Below are 20,161 nucleotides of genomic sequence, written 5' to 3' on the forward strand. Positions count from 1 at the left end.
CTTACCAAGAAGACATTGAATGTTCCTGAGTGGCCTAGTTACAGTTTTAACTTAAATAGGCTTGAAAATCTATGGAAAGACATGAAAATGGCTGTTTAGCAATAGTCAACAACCAACTTGACAGAGCTTGAAAAAAAATGTGCAAATATTGTACAATCCAGGTGTGCAAAGCTCTTAGAGACTTATCCAGAAAGACTCACAGCTGTAATCACTGCCATAGGTAATACTAACATGTATTGACTCAGGGGGTGAATACTTATATATAAATTAGATATTTATGTTCATTTTAAATACATTTGTAAAAAAAAAAAAGTTTTTAAAACATGTTTTTGTCTTTATGAGGTATTGTGTGTAGATGGGTGAGAAAAACATATATTTAATCAGTTTTGAATTCAGGCTGTAACACAACAAAATGTGGAATAAGTCAAGGGGTAGGAATACTTTCTGAAGGCATAGACCAGAGGAACATACTGTATGTACAGTACAGTACTTGGGGGAAAAAACGTTTCATTTTCTGGCGACCACACACGATGACGTGCGGATAAAGCGAAGAGAACAGCGAGCAACTCACTTTCTTACTGTGATTGGCTAAATATTCCCCATTGAGAGCCAATGGATGAGACTCTTTGTTGTTCATGGGAAATGAGGTTCTAATACATTTCAAGATAAATTGGGAACTATAAGAAACTCTATTGTATGAACTACAACTTCCAGCAACAATTTCAGGGGCGTGGGCGATTTGTGACACTTTTTGTTTTGCTGCAAGAAAAACATTACGATTGTTGTAGCTAGTAAATGCCACTTTTTGGTAAGATAGATATTAATGGTATATACATTGTTGGAGTATTCTTGTTGTTTTTTTTAGATAGAGGAGACATATTAAAGATTTATCATCCTGATGTATTTATTTGTAGCTTGCTGGCTATTCAGTGGCCGTTAACTAGCTAGCTTAGCTAGCTAGCCGGTTAGGGTAACGTTAGCTAAGTAAGTTACATCGCCTATTCTTGGTTGCCCTTTCGCCAGTAAAAAGGACGATTTTAAAATGAAAGGAAAGCTTAGCTAACTGAATGACAAACAGTGTATCTGCAAATTCATCTAGTAACTGTATCAGCATAATCCCAGGGTGGGTGGCTTTTGACCTAGAGGGCACGGTCTTGCTATGGACAGCTAAGAGGAGATTGGTCGGATGTGATGGTTATGTAACAATGTCTTGTAAATCCACCAAAGTTGCACCAAGTGTTGATTTCGATCATAGCTGCTCGGACAGTGTGGAATATTTGACACTTAATTTCGGCCCATTCGAGACTGTCCATCGCTGGAGAAGGCTCCCACCGTGTGATGAGTTTGTCGGTGCCAGGTGAGTTGACTGCTAATGTCATTACACATTTCTTTGTAGCTAGTGCGGTGCTGACGACAATGTTGTTAGGCTATTCCTTGTGATTGCTGGTGTGACAGTTGCATATGTAAAACATATTTTCAATTCTGCAGACGCAGCAAGCACACTGTTGTGGCATACAGGGATGCCATATATGTATTCGGGGGAGATAATGGGTAAGACATGTTTGAGTCACATATTCATGTCCCATATCATGGTTGCATTGCAATGTTGGGGTCGTGTGGAAGTCCTCAGTGATCTAACTAAGCCCCTATTAACTTCCGACAGGAAAAACATGCTGAATGACTTGTTGCGCTTCGATGTGAAGGACTGCTCATGGTGCCGGTAAGAATCACCTTCATCAATTCCTTTAAATATACCGTGCCGTCTGAAAGTATTCACACCCTTCCACATTTTGTTGTGTTACAGCCTCAATTTAAAATGGGTTGAATTGCGATTTTTTTGTCAATGGCTTGCACACACTGTATGCACGCACGACTGTATGTCGTTTTGGATAAAAGCGTTTGCTAAATGGCATTTTATTATTATTTTATATATATATAATGTCAAAGTGGTTTTATCTTTTTAGATTTTTTTTGGCAAATTGATTAAAAATTAAAAGCTTAAATGTCTCGAGTCAATAAGTATTCAACCCCTTCGTTATGGCAAGCTTAAATAAGTTCACTAGTCAACATTTGCTTAACAGGTCACATAAGGGGATGGTGCCGACCAGAGAGGGATGCCTTGCTTCTAGCTCTTAGGAAACTTTGCAGTATTTAGTTTTTTTATGTTTTATTTCTCACATTATTAGCCCAGAAAATGTTTTGTGTTACTACATACAGCCGGGACATTTTTACAAGCGTTTCGCTACACTCGCAATAACATCTGCTAAACACAGATATGTGACCAATCAAATCAAATTTTATTGGTCACATAAGTTGCATGGATTCACTCTTGTGCAATAATAGTGTTTAACATAATTTTTGAATGACTATCTCATCTCTGTACCTTACACATACAATTATTTTTAAGGTCCCTCAGTGAAGCAGTGAATTTCAAACACAGATTCAACCACAAAGTCCAGGGAACTTTTCAAATGCCTCGCAAAGTGCACCTATGGAAGAAAACATTTTATATCCATTTGAGCATGGTGAAGTTATTAATTACACTTCGGATGGTTTATCAATACACCCAGTCACTACAAATAAACATGCGTCCTTCTTAACTCAAGGGAAGGAAAACGCTCAGGGATTTCACCATGAGGCCAATGGTGACTTTAAAACAGTTCCAGAGTTTAATGGCTGTGACAGGAGAAAACTGAGGATTGATCAACAACCATGTAGCTACTCCAAAATACTAACCTAATTGACAGAGTGAAAAGAAGGAAGACTGTACAGAATACAAATATTTCAAAACAATATTCTGTTTGGAACAAGGCACTAAAGTAATACTGCACTAAAGTAATACTGCAAAGAATGTGGCAAAGCAATTCACTTTTTGTCCTGAATACAAAGTGTTATGTTTGGGGCAAATCCAAAACAACACAAGAAGACTGGGTGGCTGAGTAACAGTTTTGACTTAAATCTAGTTGAAAATCTATGGCAAGATGGGAAAATGGTTCTATAGCAATGATCAACAACCAATTTGACAGAGCTTGAAGAATTTTGAAAAGAATAATGGGCAAATGTTACACAATCCAGGTGGACTCAAAAGTATTCAACCTGTCTCTAATTATTCTCTCTTGTTTTGGTCTCTCCACAGTAGATATGCTGCCATTCTAACAGTTAAACCAGCTCAAGTAGTAGTTTAGAATTAATCTTCAATCTAAGTTTATATTTTTCCAAAAATTCTTTGAGCAACAGGCTTAAAATGAATCTAGGTTTAAAGTGAAAACTAAACTTAGATTAGAGGAATGATTTAATTTAAAACTAGGTTTAAAATTTGGTGCAACAAGATGAATAGATAAACCTTGATTTAACCCAGTTTAAAAGTTAATCCATGTTGGTGCAATGCACCCTTAGAGACTTGCCCAGAAAGACTCACAGCTGTAATCGCTGCCAATGTGCTGCTACAAAGTATTGCCTCAAGCATGTGAATACTTATGTAAATGAGATTTTCTGTATTTCATTTTCGCAACATTTGCAAACATTTCTAAAAACATGTTTTGACTTTGTCGTTGTAGGGTATTGTGCGTAGATGGGTGAGGGGGGGATATTTAATCCATTTTGAATTCAGGCTGTAACACAACAAATGTGGAATAAGTCAAGGGGTATGAATACTTTCTGATGGCACTGTACATGACACTGTCCATCATATTTGAACTGAGGGCTGACAAACTGAATGTGTTCCAGAGCCTTTACCACTGGCACGCCACCTGCACCCAGGTATCACCATTCTGCCGTCGTGTATGGCAGCAGCATGTTTGTGTTTGGTGAGTTTTTCTTCAATGCCTGCCAGTCTGTGTTCATCTAACTTTACATGTGGTCCATAATAGCCTTAATCTTGTATTTTAACTTTTCAGGGGGCTACACTGGCGATATCTACTCAAACTCCAATCTTAAAAACAAAAATGACCTTTTTGAGTACAAGTTTGCAACAGGACAGTGGACGGAGTGGAAAGTGGAGGGCAGGTAATTTATGATATAGTGAAGTACAATATATACATGTGCTTATCAAAAGATATCACCTCTTAGTCCGTCATATTGCTTCAAGCAGTGGTGTAATCATGTCTTTGTTTATATTTCAGTTTGCCTGTGGCCAGGTCAGCACATGGTGCCACAGTGTACAGTGATAAGCTATGGATATTTGCTGGCTACGATGGAAATGCCAGGTAGGTTTGTTTGACAATTGTCAATAAATATGACACAATGTCCTGATGTTTACATAAAAAGATAACTGATTTCATGGTTTTCCCTACCTGCAGGTTAAATGACATGTGGACCATCAGTCTTCAGGACCGAGAGCATGCTTGTTGGGAGGAGGTTATTATGCAGAACCTTCTCTTAGCGAAGGGACACACACAGGAGAATCTTCAAGCACACTCACGTTTATAGAAACACAACCAACCACACATAATGCATATACATACAGTGCCTTTGGAAAGTATTCAGACCCCTTGACTTTTTCCACATTTTGTTACGTTACAGCCTTACTCTAAAATTGATTAAAAAATGTTTTCTTAATCTACACACAATACCCCATAATGACAAAGCAAAAACAGGTTTTTATAATTTTTTAAATAATTTATAATAAAAAATAAACGATCACATTTATATTAGTATTCAGACCCTTTATCAGTACTTTGTTGAAGCACCTTTCCAGAGATGTTAGATCGGGTTAATTTCCAGACTCTGGCTGGGCCACTGAAGGACATCCAGAGACTTGTCCCGAAACTACTCCTGCGCTGTCTTGGCTGTGTGCTTAGGGTCGTTGTCCTGTTGGAAGGTGAACCATCGCCCCAGTCTGAGGTCCTGAGCGCTCTGGAGCAGGTTTTCATCAAGGATCTCTTTGTACTTTGCTCCGTTCATCTTTCCTGACCAGTGTCCCAGTCCCTTCCGCTGAAAAACATCCCCACAGCATGATGCTGCCACCACAATGCTTCACCGTAGGGATGGTGCCAGGTTTCCTCCAGACGTGATGCTTGGCATTCAGACCAGAGAGTTCAATCTTGGTTTCATCAGACCATATAATCTTGTTTCTCATGGTCTGAGAGTCTTTAGGTGCCTTTTGGCAAACTCCAAGTGGGCTGTCATGTGCCTTTTACTGAGGAGAGGCTTCCATCTGGCCACTCTACCATAAACGCCTGCTTTGGTGGAGTGCTGCAGAGATGTGAGAACCTTCCAGAAGGACAACCATCTCCATAGAGGAACTCTGGAGCTCTGTCAGAGTGACCATCAGATTCTTAGTCACCTCCATGACCATGGTCCTTCTCCCCCGATTCCTCAGTTTGGCCGGGCGGTCAGCTCCAGGAAGAGTCATGGTGGTTCTAAACTTCTTCCATTTAAGAATGATGGCAGCCGCTGTGTTCTTGGGGATCTTCAATACTGCAGAAAATGTTTGGTACCCTTCCCCAGATCTGTGCCTCGACACAATCCTGTCTCGGTGCTCTACGGACAATTTCTTCGACCTCATGGCTTGGTTTTTGCTCTGTCATGCACTGTCAACTGTGGGACCTTTATATAGACAGGTATGTACCTTTCCAAATCATGTCCAATTTAATTTACCACAGGTGGACTGCAATCATGTAGCAACATCTGCATGATGATCAATGGAAACAGGATGCACCTGAACTCAATTTCAAGTGTCATAGCAAAGGGTCTGAATACTTATGTAATTTTTATTTTATTTTTTATTAATAAATTTGCAAGAATTTTGAATAATCTGTTTTCGCTTTGTCTTTATGGGATATTGTGTGTGAGGATTTAAATATATATAATCCATTTTAGCATAAGACTAATGTTACAAAATGTGGAAAAAGTCAAGGCGTCTGAATATGTTCCGAAGGCACTGTACAAAAAAAATGCATAGGAAAGCAAATGCTGATGTCATTTCTGTTTTTGTGGTGTCTCAGATTGAACAGAGCGGTGAGATCCCTCCCTCCTGCTGCAACTTCCCTGTAGCCGTGTGCAGGGACAAGATGTTTGTGTTCTCCGGCCAGAGTGGAGCCAAGATCACCAACAACCTCTTCCAGTTTGAGTTCAAGGGCCACATGTGAGTAAGCCAGATCAGACTGAACGTTAATAAAGCCATTCTGAACGAGTAGACACAAAAGAGAGGCATTTAATGACACTACGAAGGGAGTGCTTGTGCTGTTGATGTCCGAGGGTCAGATGACCGAGATTCTGTCTTGTCGATCCTCCCGTCACGCCCAGGTGGACACGCATCCCGACTGAACACCTGCTGCGGGGCTCTCCCCCGCCCCCCCAGAGGCGCTATGGCCACACCATGGTGGCCTTCGACCGTCACCTGTACGTGTTTGGAGGCGCGGCCGACAACACGCTGCCCAACGAGCTGCACTCCTACGACGTCGACTCCCAGACCTGGGAGGTGATCCAGCCCAGCCTGGACAGCGAGGTATGTGCTCAGCGGGTGTCCACTGGTCACCGAGTAGGGCCCCTAGTTATTAGTACTGATTAGTCTTAAACCCATTCTCAAATCCACTCCTAGCCCCTACCCCCGTGCAGTTGTAGAGAATGTGATTGGTGTAAGCAATTTGGGATTATTTCCACTTTGTCCTCTGATAGGGGCTAGGTGGAGTTTTCCCCATATTGCTTAAACCTATCAAATAATCTCAGATGTCCAGAAGTGCCTAGGGTGGAAGGGCTTAGGGGTTGTAATGTATTCTCTATACCCGAAAATAAGTGAAAACGTGGCATGTTTGCATTGTCGGGTGCATTGTCATATTTTTGGACGTAGCCCTAATTTGATGTCAGAGGTACGCATGTGTCTGTATTGATCGGGCTGCCAGTACTACAGAACATTAGAGAGATGAGTTGCATAGCAAGCATGAAAAAAGACGGCAACTTTAATAAGCTCCCGCAGTGATTTATTGAGACGCACACCTAACATACAACTTTGTGTGCGTCTCAATAAATCACTGTGGGAGTGTATCAGAGTTGCGGACATAACTTCAGATTCTTTTTTTCTTATTTTCATCCAGCACCTTAAAGGAAAATTCCACCCCAAAACGATCTTTTGGTATTTGTTTCATTAGTTCATTGTTGATATAGCCAACAAAATGTTTTGTACGTCAGCAATCAAGTGTTCAATATATATATATATATAACAGAAATACAGCCTGTATGATGCAAAACACAACATCATAATGCATCATACCGGCTGTATTTCTCTATGTTAAAAGTTATATATCTTGAAAACTTGATTGCTGACATACAAAACATTTTGGTACTATATCAACAATGCACGAATTAAACAAATACCAAAAGATAGTTTTTGGGTGGAGTTTCCCATTAAGATATGTGCATATTTTTTGCATACGATCCTTTTACATTTGTGCCATTGATTTACATGTATATGTTTTGAAGTCCCACTGCTCTCTACCTTTTCCAGGATCCCCTTGGAAACGAGATGACCTCATCTCAAGGGTCAATCCTGGTAAAATATCTTTAATCAAATAGAAAAATGTCTCTTTGTGTTTGCTCTCTCTCGTCTTGTAAGCTGCCCCCGCCGTAGCTTTTCTTCTCCATACAGTTACAGCTCAAAACAAACACAAGAAACAACCGCTGTTTGATTTACGCCAATCTGGGTGGTTCTTCTTCTCCTCCTCGCACATACCCTCCCTTCTGAGTACTCAAAAACAGAAACAAACCATCTCCAGAGGAAATACAAAATAAGCTACAGAGTACAGCTTTAAGAACATCATTGTGTATATAGTCTGAATGGAATAGCTCAACAAGCCACTGGTTAGGCATGCGCATAATTGGGGAGCAAAATAATAAGGTATGGCCAAAGACCCCATAGACTAATTGATTGTCCACCTTGGATCGTCCTTCGCCTATAGACCTGTGTCTATGGCGGTATGAGCCACTAACTGCTGGGTCATATTCATTAGGGCACATAGTCACAAAAATGCTTTAAAACGTTGTGCAAAGGAAAACAAAAATGTTCAGGTCAGGTAGTCCCTCCTTGTTTCATTTAGTCTTCTTCTGTTTGGTGCCTAATGAACACAACCTAGGGGATTTCTAAAACATGGCTGAGGAGGGAAAAGCCATTGCATCTCTTGCCTCTTGCATCACGAACTGACCTCATCCTCTTTCCTCTCTTTCTAGTCATTTTGAAGGGATCTTCAGCTAAACCAGTGGGGGTCTCGTTTGTCCATGTTGTCCTAATCACTCCCTCTCTCTCCCTCTAGATGCCCAGTGGAAGACTTTTCCATGCGGCCGCTGTGATCCAGGATGCCATGTACATCTTTGGGGGAACGGTGGACAATAATGTGCGCAGCGGGGAGATGTACAGATTCCAGGTGGGCGTCTGTGGGAGTTGAAAAGCATTTTAAGGTCAAAACACACAATCAGCTACCCTACGTGTCACTGTGTTGCTCTGCATGATGGGAACAATCGAAGTATTGATTGAAGAAGTTGAAATGGGTTAAATAGGACTATTTAGTCACTCACTACCCATATTAACCCTTATGAACTTTTGTTATTCTTTTCCATCAGTTTTCTTGCTACCCAAAGTGCACGCTCCACGAGGACTATGGCAAGCTGTTTGAGAACCGGCAGTTTTGCGATGTGGAGTTCATCCTGGGAGAGGTGGGTCCTCACAGCCATCTACGTGCTGCTGGGAGACTGAGCTGAGATTTAAAAAAAATAGGCACCAAATGAAAAAAATGAAAAAGAAAAAAAACGGACGGGAACAGGGACTTGTCTAATAAGAAACGCTCATTTTCGTCTTCCTTTGCGAAACGTTTTAAAACGTTTCCTGTTGCATGCCCTAATGAGCACGACCCTGCCTCGTAGAGGACAAAGGTGGATCAGCTGCCTTTTTAAGTGATTGTTCAGCTTTCTGCTTCCCTTTCTCTTTTTTTCCTCTTTATTTTGACCTCCGCTCTCTTTCTCACTCCCTTTTCTTTCTCCGGCTGCAGAGGGAGGAGAGAGTCCTTGGGCATATTGCCATCGTGACTGCAAGATGCCAGTGGCTGAGAAAGAAGATCCTGCAGGCCCGGGATAGACAGAGACAGGTCAGTGGAGAGAGCTTGGGTCCTCTTCTCACCTTCGTCGTGCTTTAGTCGTCAGTCTCCCATGTATAATGACATGGTCGAGCAGACACACACTTACAGAACTGTCAACTTTATTCAGTATCACGTGGCCCATGCAGGAATCGAACCCACGTTGCTGGTGTTGCCAGCACCATGCCCTTAACCCACTGAGCCAATGGGATGACCATTTCCTAATTATTTGAATGTAACACACATGGGGCTGATTCCCGTGACTCAGATTGAACCTAGCTCTGGACTAAAAAGCCTTTTCAATGGAGAACCTTCATTGAAAGTTTTTTTTTGTTGTCCAGGACTAGGCTTAATATGTCTGGGAAACTGGCCCATGAAGTAGTGACTGGTAGTAAGTGTCCTATATCTGTGTGCAGAGGATTAAACAACAGGAGAACAGTGAGGAGGGGGGCGAGGAGGGGGCGGGGGCCGGAGGTGCCAGGGATATCCCAGGGGGCACCAGGACTTCGGGGAACCAACCCATGCTGGAGGTGCACATCAGAGAGGCCGAGGCCCAGCCCTTCGAGGTGTTGATGCAGTTCCTGTACACAGACAAGATCCAGTACCCGCGCAGAGGTCAGAGTTCACCCACTGCTTCCTCATACCTATTCATAACCAAATCAACCCTTAGCTCCCAGCCCCCAGGGCACCCCTATCAGAAGGCAAGGTGGAGAAATTACCATATTGCTTGAACCCAGCCACTCCTCTCAGGTCAACAGGAGTGCACAGGGGGTAAGAGCTAGGGGGTCGATTTGGGATTAGGGAAATATTTACCCTCACACATACTGCATATGAAACCTCTTCAAAAGAGCACATAAATTGTACTTGTCTTTCTTGGATAGTGGCTATTTTTAAGATCCTCTGCAAATGACTAAAATGTCGATGTTTTCTTGGACTCTCCTCAGGTCACGTCCAGGATGTTCTGCTAATCATGGATGTCTACAAGCTGGCTCTGAGCTTCAAGCTGTCGCGGCTGGAGCAGCTGTGTGTGCAGTACATCGAGGCGTCGGTGGACCTCCAGAACGTTCTGAGCGTGTGCGAACAAGCCAACAAGCTGCAGCTGGATCAGCTCAAGGTAGGACGACCCAAAAGAGGGTTTTGCTAATTCCAGGTTGTAAAATCAAGCATTAGCAAAAAAAAATATTCTGTCAATAATCTATTGCTCACACGACCTGTTCTTCTGTCCCACCATAGGAGCACTGTCTTAACTTTGTGGTGAAGGAGACTCACTTTAACCAGGTGATCATGACCAAAGAGTTTGAGCACCTGTCCACCCCTCTGATCGTGGAGATAGTCCGGCGAAAGCAGCAGCCCCCCCCCAGGGTGTACTCTGATCAGCCCGTGGACATCGGCACCTCCCTGGTGCAGGACATGAAGGCCTACTTGGAGGGCGGCGGCCTGGACTTCTGTGACATCGTCCTGCTATTGGACGGACACCCGCGGCCCGCCCATAAAGCTATACTAGCCGCCCGCTCAAGGTACTGTCACTGTACAGGGCTGTGATCAGTAGGGAGAAACGTTTTGACATGGATGTCCTAACTGACCCCCCCCCCCATTGCAAAACCTTGTTGCGGTAACGTCTCGTGCCCTACTGAACACGACCCAGGTCTATTTGAATCCCACACGTGGACTACCACAACCACTTGATCAGAAGTGGGGATTGATTACTCGTGCTACTTTCCCTGACTGCGTGTGCGTCCGTTTGTATGTGTGCAGGCTTGTATATGGGGTTGATGTGTCTCTTTTTCTCTGGACAGCTACTTTGAGGCGATGTTCCGTTCCTTCATGCCCGAGGACGGCCAGGTGAACATCTCCATCGGGGAGATGGTGCCCAGCAAGCAGGCCTTTGAGTCCATGCTCCGCTATATCTACTACGGCGACGTTAACATGCCTCCGGAAGACTCTCTGTATCCTCCCCACTCGGCCCATACGTGGCTAGCATCTTCCACATTCATGTGTTATTGTGTCCAATACTATGGGGGAGCCAATTTGTACAATGCTACACGCATATTGTGTCATTAAAAGTGGCAACACTGATATTTGTGTGCAATGACGGCCTTGACTCTTGATAACAGCTACCTGTTCGCAGCGCCATATTACTATGGTTTCTCCAACAACAGGCTACAGGCCTACTGCAAGCAGAACCTGGAGATGAATGTGACGGTGGAGAACGTCCTCCAGGTATTCTACACCCACCGTTAATCCCCTCTCACCTGTTCTAATCTAGCCTGTAGCTGTATCCTGTTAGTGTGTGCAGCATTCACCCCCCTTCAGTTCCGTGTCCTTCTTTTCAGATCCTGGAGGCGGCGGACAAGACCCAGGCCTGGGACATGAAGAAGCACTGCCTGCACATCATCGTCCACCAGTTCATCAAGGTGGGTGGGCTACTGGTGTCCGGAGCCCTGGGGGGGTGTTGCCTCCCACTCCACAGCTAAACTAAGCCCCTGAGGGGAAACTCTGTGGGGAATCCCCCCCCCCCCTGTTCCCAAATGGATTACCCCAGTCTTCCTCTCTACACAGTGGTTAGAGAAGAGACAGTTTACAGCCAAGCACGCAGTCCAAGCACCTTATCCTTCACGCTTGTCGGCTCTCCTTACAGTGCCATTCGGGAATATCTTTTTGTCTTAACTAACCAAGCAAAATACTACGTTCCTCTTTTTTTACGCCAGGGGTCTCAAACTTGCCACCCTCGAGCCAGATGCGGCCCGCATGCCGATTTTCATGCGGCCCGCAGTTGTCTTGGTAATGTCAGGGTTTTCAGTTTTGCACTTCTCTGTTTTGATCCGCTATTTTTTTCCACTCCCTCGTTTGGCTTTGCTCGACTACTTTGCTCTTCCTGAGTCTTTGTTTGATCATGACAGTTTTTTTTATTTGTTGCTTCTTTCCTTCCCCCCTCCCCCTCCCTCCCTCCTGAAGGTGTCCAAGCTCCCCAACCTGAGGTCCCTCAGCCAGCTGCTGCTGCTGGACATCATCGAGTCTCTTGCCTCACACATATCAGACAAGCAGTGTGCAGAGATGGGCTCCGACATCTAGGACCAGGCTGCTCACTTCTCCCTACCGAAGCCCTCCGTGTCTGCTCCCTCCCTCTTTAGTCATTCCCTTACACCAGTGGAGGCTGGCGGAAGGAGAAGTGGGGAGGACGGACTCCCCTGCCCTCCCCATTTCTCCTTCCACTAGCAGCCACTGCCTTATTGTGGGCCTTACATAGCGTTTCTTCAACCTTGTCCTAAATGTCAATTTGTGTCTATGCTGGGTTACCTTGTATCAGCTCTCTTATTGGAAGATGATCACCTGAATGTGTACATCTGGGCCAGGCTTGAGAATGCTGATCTTCACGATTGCGCTAGCATGAAGTAACCTTCCGTTCATCCTTGTTCAGTTAGCCTGATTTCAGTTAGCATGGTTTATAAGTACCCTTTTCATCTACTTATTTCCTCATATATTCATCTTCTAATTTCAGAAACGGTGTAAAAAAAAAGAAAGTTGAATTCTCCTGCATAGTAAGAGTACATACCACAGGAGGTTGGTGGCACCTTAATTGGGGAGAACGGGCTCGTGGGAATGACTGGAGCGGTATCAGTGGAATGGTATCAAATACATCAAACATGGATTCCATGTCTTTGATGCAATTCCATTCGCTACGTTCCAGCCATTTATTATGAGCCGTCCTCCCCTTTGCAGCCTCCACTGGTACATACTGTATATGTATCTATCATAGAATAATTATTTATGATTGCACTATTACAAAATACATTTGACGAAGTATTGGTCATTATTCCGAGGGGATTCTGTTTCCCTTAGCAACTAATTCAGTGTGTTCATTGAATGGCTAAGTTTTCCCCCCCCTCTGCTTTGCTGTCAAGATGGTTTCAGATTAGCTATGGCATGTCTAGTACTTGAGTGGTGTTTATCTAAGCTTGGGAGAGCCATGTTTTGTTTAACATTGACATTGGAATTGAATGGATATTTAACATTGGCAAACACAGGACCTATATTTCTCAGTCTCTGAACCAGCAGCGGCTGTACAGTTTGCAGAAATAAGCCCACTCAAATACTCTGTTTTAGTTATGACGACATGCTGCTAAGTCAAATGTTTGTTCACGTTGGCGCCGTGTACTCAAAGCTTTAATAAATGACCTATATGAAGTTCATCAATTAGTCTATGTATACTTAGCGTACACCCCATCTTGTCACCCATAATAGGTTAGCTGTGTTTCAATTGTTGTTTTTGCTGTGAGGGAGATTATCAGTAATTTTGTGAAGGCTCCCAAAACCCCAATAAGCAACAATCTAAAGAAGAACACTTTTTGAAGAAAAACATTTATACAGTTTAACTACTAGGTCTCTGTTTCTCCTGCTGTGTACTGAATAGTAGAAACATTCTAGCACAATGCATCTCTTTCTCTCTTGCTCACCGGCTGCCAGTAGTGTGCAACCAACATTGCCTTTAGCCCATAGAGATAGATACAGAACCCAAGTGCCCAACACCCTGTTTTAGCATGGGCAGCGCCATTGAGGACAAATCATTTTGAAGTAGTCAACTGGATAGGTCTTCTTATGAGTTAAGGTTCACATAATTCTATCCAGGTCATTAACCAGTTAATTAGACTCATGAGCAAAAGTTCCATAACTGCAGGTGGCAGTAAATCGCCAACCTAGGCTTTATACCTGTTCAAACAACACCCTCCAGGTGGCAGTATGCACCCTTTCAGTTTGTTTACCAACTCATAGAAGTAGTAGAAGAAAATGGACTACTTCAAAATTGAGATGGCCTCAATGGCGCTGACCGTGCGCTCACAGACATAGCATCTTCTAATCATCACTATGCTTTAGCTGTTGGGCTGCAGCAAGCTGGCGTTAGAAACTTGAAATATTAGACTTTTTGAAATCCCAACAGATTTTGAATCAGGGGACCACTTGAGGGCAATGGTGCACACCAGGCGCTGCCCCAAAGCTGAAGGAGACCTTCAAGTCTGCGCAGGTTAATCCTTGACCTTTGTCTAAACAAATGACCAGTGTATTCCAGTAGTGTCAGGTTCGAATGATATGTGGAAGATAAGCTTGCACCCCCCAAAAATGCATGACATACTGAATAAAATTTTGATATTTCTGTATACCGGTAGTCAACCTTACCTAGGGTTGCAAATATCACATGTAACATATATTGAATAAAATGATAAAAAAATGACAAAACATTATCCTCAATATAAACCAACTTAGAGAATACCATTGGTGTTTCATATGAGGGTTTCAGCATGAAATATGTCATTATATTTTACACACTATGTCAATATGTTTGTTAATGTTTTGGCGTCAAACTGGGAAAGGGGGATACCTAGTCAGTTGTACAACTGAATGCCTTAAACTGAAATGTCTTCCGCATTTAACCCAACCCCTCTGAATCAGAGAGGTGCGGGGGGCTGCCTTAATCAACATCCACGTCTTCGGCGCCCGGGGAACAGTGGGTTAACTGCCTTGCTCAGGGGCAGAATGACAGATTTTTACCTTGTTAGCTCGGGGATTCGATCCAGCAACCTTTTGGTGGTGGTAGTTGTGGAAAGTTAATTGAAAATAACGCCATTGTTGATTTCTTTCATTAATTAGGCTATTTTCTCTTGAACCATATGGTATATTTCAGGGGTGTCAAACTTATTCCACGGAGGGCCGACTGTCTGCGGGTTTGAGTTTTTTCCTTTCAATTAAGACCTAGACAAACAGGTGAAGGGAGTTCCTTACTAATTAGTCATCTTAATTTATCAATTGAGTACAAGGATGGAGTAAAAACCCAGACACTAAGCCCTCTGTGGAATGAGTTTGACATGTGGTCTTTCTACATGAAACTCATGGACACATTAAATTAATACTAAATATGAAAACATTTTTTTAAAGTTAAGTGTAAATTACCAAAATTATGATAGATTGCCATAGACTTTCTGATAATTACTGAATATTCTGGTAAATTACCGGTAGCTTTGCAACCTTAACCTTACCATTCATTTTGGATTTTTGGATCTGCATATAGCTTGGTCTACAAAACATGGCCTAGGATGTGGACTGATCTTGACAAAAGGCCACTTTTGAGATCTGAAAACATCTGAAGTTTAATATCCGTTTAAGGCTGTGTTGATTTTCCGTGGAATGTGACTCCTTTTCATCTGATTCCAATTGATTTCATGTAACATTTAAAATAAAACGCTTTCCCTAAAGTCAATGAATGAAAGAGTCGAGGGCTTAGTGGCCAGATAGGATTTCATGTTCCCTGCCAGCTACAGAGCTCTAAAACTTAAATGAGGACCTCACCAAGTGTTGGGCTCTTGTTTAGCCTAAGTAGTATTGCTTTGAGCACGAGGTGCTATTCATAGTCTTGACACTTGAGACATTTTGGCAAATCAACTGATTTTCTCTAGATGAAAAAAAACTTGACTCATAAGGAGCCAATCTCAAAAACTCATATCAGGTACATCAACACATGGTTTCATTTGAAATAATGAGTTATACATGAGGCAGCAGTAGCCACTCAGAGTCCATTGATTCGGGCCACTCTGGACACCCTTGCGAGAGTTTCTGGCCTTTCCTCTTTATGTTTGTATCCCCATGCCCAACTTGCTCATGTTTCCTTCCAGTGCACACACTTAGTCCCCAGAATCACACTGGACATATCTGGTTTCATCTCAGAACAGTGCTCATTGTTCCCTACAACGATATTTATCAATACGACAAAACAGTATGTCTGTTGTATTGCCTCAGGACCTGGGATTATCTCACTGTTATCAGGTGTATTTTATTAAGATGCTGGCTGAGTCGGTCCAAGTGCTACCACAGGAAAGGGGGACGGGCTTCCCAGTCGCTCACTAGCTTCTCTTTGGCCAATACAAAGAGAGGGACAGAGAGAGTGTGAGGAGTGTAAGCGACGACGACTGACAGAAGATGGTGCTCCTGACCGCCAAAATCATGGCGAGAACTGCGCTCTTTGTCACAGTCGGGGGTCTGGTCACTACCCTTGTAACCACCTTCATCCCCCTGTGGAAGACCTTGAACTCTGACCTGAACTAAGCGGAGAACTGGTACTCAGGCCTGTGGCACACCTGCATCTTCACAGAGGAGGTTGGGATATAGCCTTTGAATCCCTCATGGCCCTGTCTGTGGACTTGCTGGCCTCCATGGTGCTCATGCTGGTGTCTGGGCACCAGGGCCCTGGCCATGGTGGTGGCCTTCCCAGGCCTGGAGGGAGTGGAGCTGGGCTCTGGGAGGCAGCAGGGTTTGAAGAGGGGCCTCCTCATTGTCAGTGGTGTGCTGTCCTGGGTGTCGGGGCTCACCACCCTGGTCCGTCTCCCTGGTGGCCTACGTGACTGTGGTCGAGTTCTGGGACGAGAACCTGCCCGACGTGGTTCCATGCTGGGAGTTTGGCGAGGCCATGTTCTCTGGCTGGTTTTCGGGCCTCTTCCTGGTCATTGGAGGCTCCCTCTTCTTTGTGGTTCTGTACATGGCGGACCACAACCGGCAGCAGCGAGTGGCCAGCCTCCCAAACACCCCCCAGGAGAAGCCAAGGGGACAGTACTACTTAAAGACAGGTTTCATAGTCAAATTTTCAGTTGATCAAGTTATCTTTATTGTCCCAATTGGGAAATTTGTTGTGCAGTCGGGGTTCAACAATTGAAAAAAAACATTTAAAACAGTGACAACCATACAACCGATATAAACACAACATGAAACAATGAGCTGGATAAAAAGGAGTAATCATTGTGCAGCAATAGATGGACATTTCATGTGCAGATTCAGAAAGTTAATGGCCTGCGGGATAAAATAGTTATTGTATATGTTGCTATTGAGTTTGGGAAGTCTTTGATGACCTGAGGGGAGAAGCGCAAAATGGTCAAGGAGGGGGTGACCAGGACAGTCTGATACAGTTAGTTCTCTTCACCACTTGCTTTCTGAACGTCACTGAGCTGTGCTTGTTGCCTTCTGATGACTTTGCTGGCCACCTTAACCACCCTGTACAACCTATTTCTGTTGCAAACATTAAGATTGCCAAACCAGGCCACCTTTGAGAACATCAATACGGATTCAATAAAACTCCTGTAAAACAGTGTCATCATTGTCTTGCTGACATTAAGAGTTCATCTTTCTCAGATGGTATGTGTTCTCCTCAAACGTCAACTTGTTGTCCAGCACTGTTCCCAGGTACTGACCAGCTCAATGTCATGTCCCATGGCCACAGTGGGTGTGGGGTTCAGTGGCAGCCTTCTAAAGTCAATATCTTTAGTTTGGGAGACATTCAGTTGGAGGAAGCCGTTCTCACACCATGACACAAAGTCATCTACCACAGGCCCATGCTCAGACTCTCCATCCTGTAGTAGACCGACGATGGCAGTCATCAGCAAACTTGATGTGCCTCTTTTCATATTCGCTACGACAGTCATTAGTGTAAAGTATGTACAGGAGAGGAGAGAAGACACAACCTTACCAACCGGTGGAGGAGCAGAGCTGCTTTGACATGACGTCTTTTACTCACACTTGTTGGGACTGGTCGGTAAGGAAGTCCACTATCCAGCCCACAATGCTCACATCCAGCTTGATGTGGGAGAGGAGCTTCTCTGCTAGTATGTGAGGCTGGATAGTATTGAAGGGAGACGAGAAATCCATGAACAGAAGCCTCGTGTGTTTTTTTTTGGCCCTCCAGGTGCTTGTAGAGGAAGTTGAGTAGGGTTAGAGTGGGGTCCTCCATCCCTCTCTTGGCCCTGTATGCAAACTGCAGGGGGTCCAGGGAATACTCAACCTGACGCAGTACATCCTTCTTGATTAACTTCTCAAAATGATTTCATCACCAAGGACGTCAGTGCCACTAAAGTCATTTAGCAACTTGGGGAATTTGCTTTTTGCCACAGGAACAACAGTAACATGCTTCCAGAGTTTAGGCACCTTCTGCAGCTCGAGTGAAAATGTGATGAAAAATGCCACTGAGTTGTTCTGCACATGACTTAAGTACCTGTCCACCAATGTCTGGTCCTGGGCTCTTTTTAACTTTGGTCTGTCTGAATAGGCTTGTGACACTGGATGCCAAATTCCATTTTGGGAGTAGCAATTGTCCTCATACGCATCTCAGTAATTCCTCCACTAACGTTCTGATTGTCAGATCTGAGATAAAACCATTTAGCTCATCAGCCAGTCCTTTGCGTTTAAACTGTACAGTGATTTAAAATGTCCTAAAATAATATTGGGGGTATCAGGAGACACAGATTGCATTTTGTGTCACAGTATAAATAAGATTAGCAGCATTCTTCGCATTGGCCTTACGGTGAATGTAAACGACAATGATAAATATTTGGGGAAACTCTCTTGGGAGATAGAAAGGTGACAGCAGCTCAATATCAGGTAGACATAGTCTCTCAGGACAGTTACATTGTTGCACCATCAGTGATTTATGCACAAGCAGACTCTGCCCCCGTGATTTCCCAGTCGAACTGCTGTCCCGGTCCAGTCGGAACAGACACCCAAATCATTTTATCTCCAAAGATGAGTCAGTCTGCCAAGACTCATTAAAAGCCATAAAACAGACGCCTCTGCACTCTTGAAGATGATTGACCTTTGCCTGTAACTCGTCTGTTTTATTCCTCAAGGATTGCACATTCGCCAGGATAATATAAGCTAAGGGGATGCGGTTAGCCTGCTGCTGATGTTTAATCTGTAATCGAACGCCACCTCTCCTCCCCCGTTTGCGAACACGGCCATCCTTTCCGCGGTTCAGAGCATTAATCTATTCATCGATTGCCAACACTTTCATGTGTTTCAGAAGAGAGTCCACAGACTTGTTAAGGGATTTATCCACCGAAGCCGGGCGATCCCATTGCAGCAGGAACTCCAGTGAGTATTGTTTTGTTTGTTTGGGAGTGGCAAGAGTTCATGAAGGCCAATGGAGAGATTCAGTAACGTTATAATCAACCAAACGAGTGAAAAAAGTATCTCCATTTTACGAATGATCTCAAACATTTAGAACATTTGATACATCTAACTGGACAAAAACAGACTCACTTGGGACTTTACAAACAACGTAGTAACAGAAAGTGTAACACAAACACCTGCTATCTGGAGCCGCAGCTTTGAATGACTAATTTGATTATTTGAATGAGAACGGTAAGAGAAGCTACAGTTAACTGTGTGAAGTTGACTTCAGACTGTGACTACCTGGGTCTATTTTGAGATATTAAAACTAGGGTTGCAAAGCTACTGGTAATTTACCAATGTTACCGGAATCTTCAGTACATTTGGTAATGAATAGAAAATATATGGCAATCTATCGTAACCTTGGTCATTTATACTTGAATAGTAAAGAAATAGAATCATTTATATCTGTGTCTATATTGTCCATTAGCTTCTAGTAGATAGACCATATGGTTCAAGAGAGAATAGCCTAATTAATGAAAAAAGCATCTAATCAACAATGGCATTATTTTCAATTAACTCTGCAACTCTTCCAACTAGTGACTTTTTTCACAACTGCCACCAGTTTGACCCCAGAACGAACAGACAACAAATACATATAGACCATAGTTCATGATGAAACACAATGGTATTCACTAAGCTGAAGTTATTTCGGATAATGTTTACAGCATTGTCATTCTATTTTCATTTTATTCAATATATTTGACGTGATAAAGCCACATAGAGGGCCAGAGATTATTACAGACGCCTGTGATAATCTCAAGTACCCAAAAGGACCACTAGATGTTTTGTGATAGATTACATCAAATCCTTGGTAGTTTACTGGTACATTTCAAACGTTTTCAGGAATATACCCTCCCTTTGCAACCCTAATTAAAACACATTTTTGAAATGTTTGATAGCCACCATTTGTATATTTCGATATTGTTTGACGGATAAAGTCCTGTATTTCTAATGGAAAAGAGCAGTGAAAGCTTTTGTCGGTAACCCTAACCCATTTGCACTAATTTTATTAGTAGCATGAGCCTCTGGTCATGGTAATTCGTGTGCCTGCTTGGTTTCTGCATGTCTGGTCTCTTGATATGGACAATTCCACGGTAACGAGATTACGCTGAGACTCC

The 20,161-nt window shown here is 43.3% G+C and overlaps 2 protein-coding genes across 3 annotated transcripts; both read left to right on the forward strand.

Annotated features, from left to right (window-relative positions):
• The first annotated feature begins 729 nt into the window (after positions 1-729).
• lztr1 (leucine zipper like post translational regulator 1) lies at positions 730-13,252 on the forward strand. Of its 2 annotated transcripts, none has more exons than XM_071353755.1 (20): positions 730-1,357; positions 1,489-1,551; positions 1,664-1,720; positions 3,727-3,806; positions 3,897-4,005; positions 4,122-4,205; positions 4,299-4,356; positions 5,946-6,085; positions 6,247-6,448; positions 7,445-7,489; positions 8,247-8,357; positions 8,554-8,646; positions 8,979-9,074; positions 9,479-9,677; positions 10,007-10,176; positions 10,296-10,579; positions 10,859-11,008; positions 11,177-11,282; positions 11,376-11,476; positions 12,018-13,252. In XM_071353755.1, exons 1-19 carry the CDS (start codon positions 1,068-1,070, stop codon positions 11,433-11,435), a joined length of 2,397 nt encoding a protein of 798 aa, XP_071209856.1. In that variant the 5' UTR covers positions 730-1,067; the 3' UTR covers positions 11,436-11,476; positions 12,018-13,252. The 2 variants fall into 2 exon arrangements, with proteins under 2 accessions (XP_071209856.1, XP_071209855.1); XM_071353754.1 differs by having other exon boundaries at positions 731-1,357; positions 11,396-11,476.
• A 2,700-nt stretch (positions 13,253-15,952) lies between these two features.
• On the forward strand, positions 15,953-17,158 carry cldn26 (claudin 26). The gene is given in 4 exon segments (XM_071354243.1): positions 15,953-16,212; positions 16,215-16,281; positions 16,283-16,426; positions 16,428-17,158. Coding segments are annotated over 4 exon segments (726 nt in total). The 5' UTR covers positions 15,953-16,028; the 3' UTR covers positions 16,759-17,158.
• Positions 17,159-20,161: the final 3,003 nt, after the last annotated feature.

Source organism: Salvelinus alpinus, chromosome 19 (genome assembly GCF_045679555.1).
Source record: "Salvelinus alpinus chromosome 19, SLU_Salpinus.1, whole genome shotgun sequence".
In the NCBI taxonomy this organism is placed as follows: Eukaryota; Metazoa; Chordata; class Actinopteri; order Salmoniformes; family Salmonidae; genus Salvelinus; species Salvelinus alpinus.

Bases quoted from the DNA above. Each gene is read 5' to 3' on its own strand.
- lztr1 (XM_071353754.1), top strand. From the start codon at position 1,068: ATGACAAACAGTGTATCTGCAAATTCATCTAGTAACTGTATCAGCATA. The intron at 3,807-3,896 runs GTGAGTTTTTCT...TTAACTTTTCAG, and splicing joins CAGCAGCATGTTTGTGTTTG to GGGGCTACACTGGCGATATC. The intron at 6,449-7,444 runs GTATGTGCTCAG...TACCTTTTCCAG, and splicing joins AGCCCAGCCTGGACAGCGAG to GATCCCCTTGGAAACGAGAT.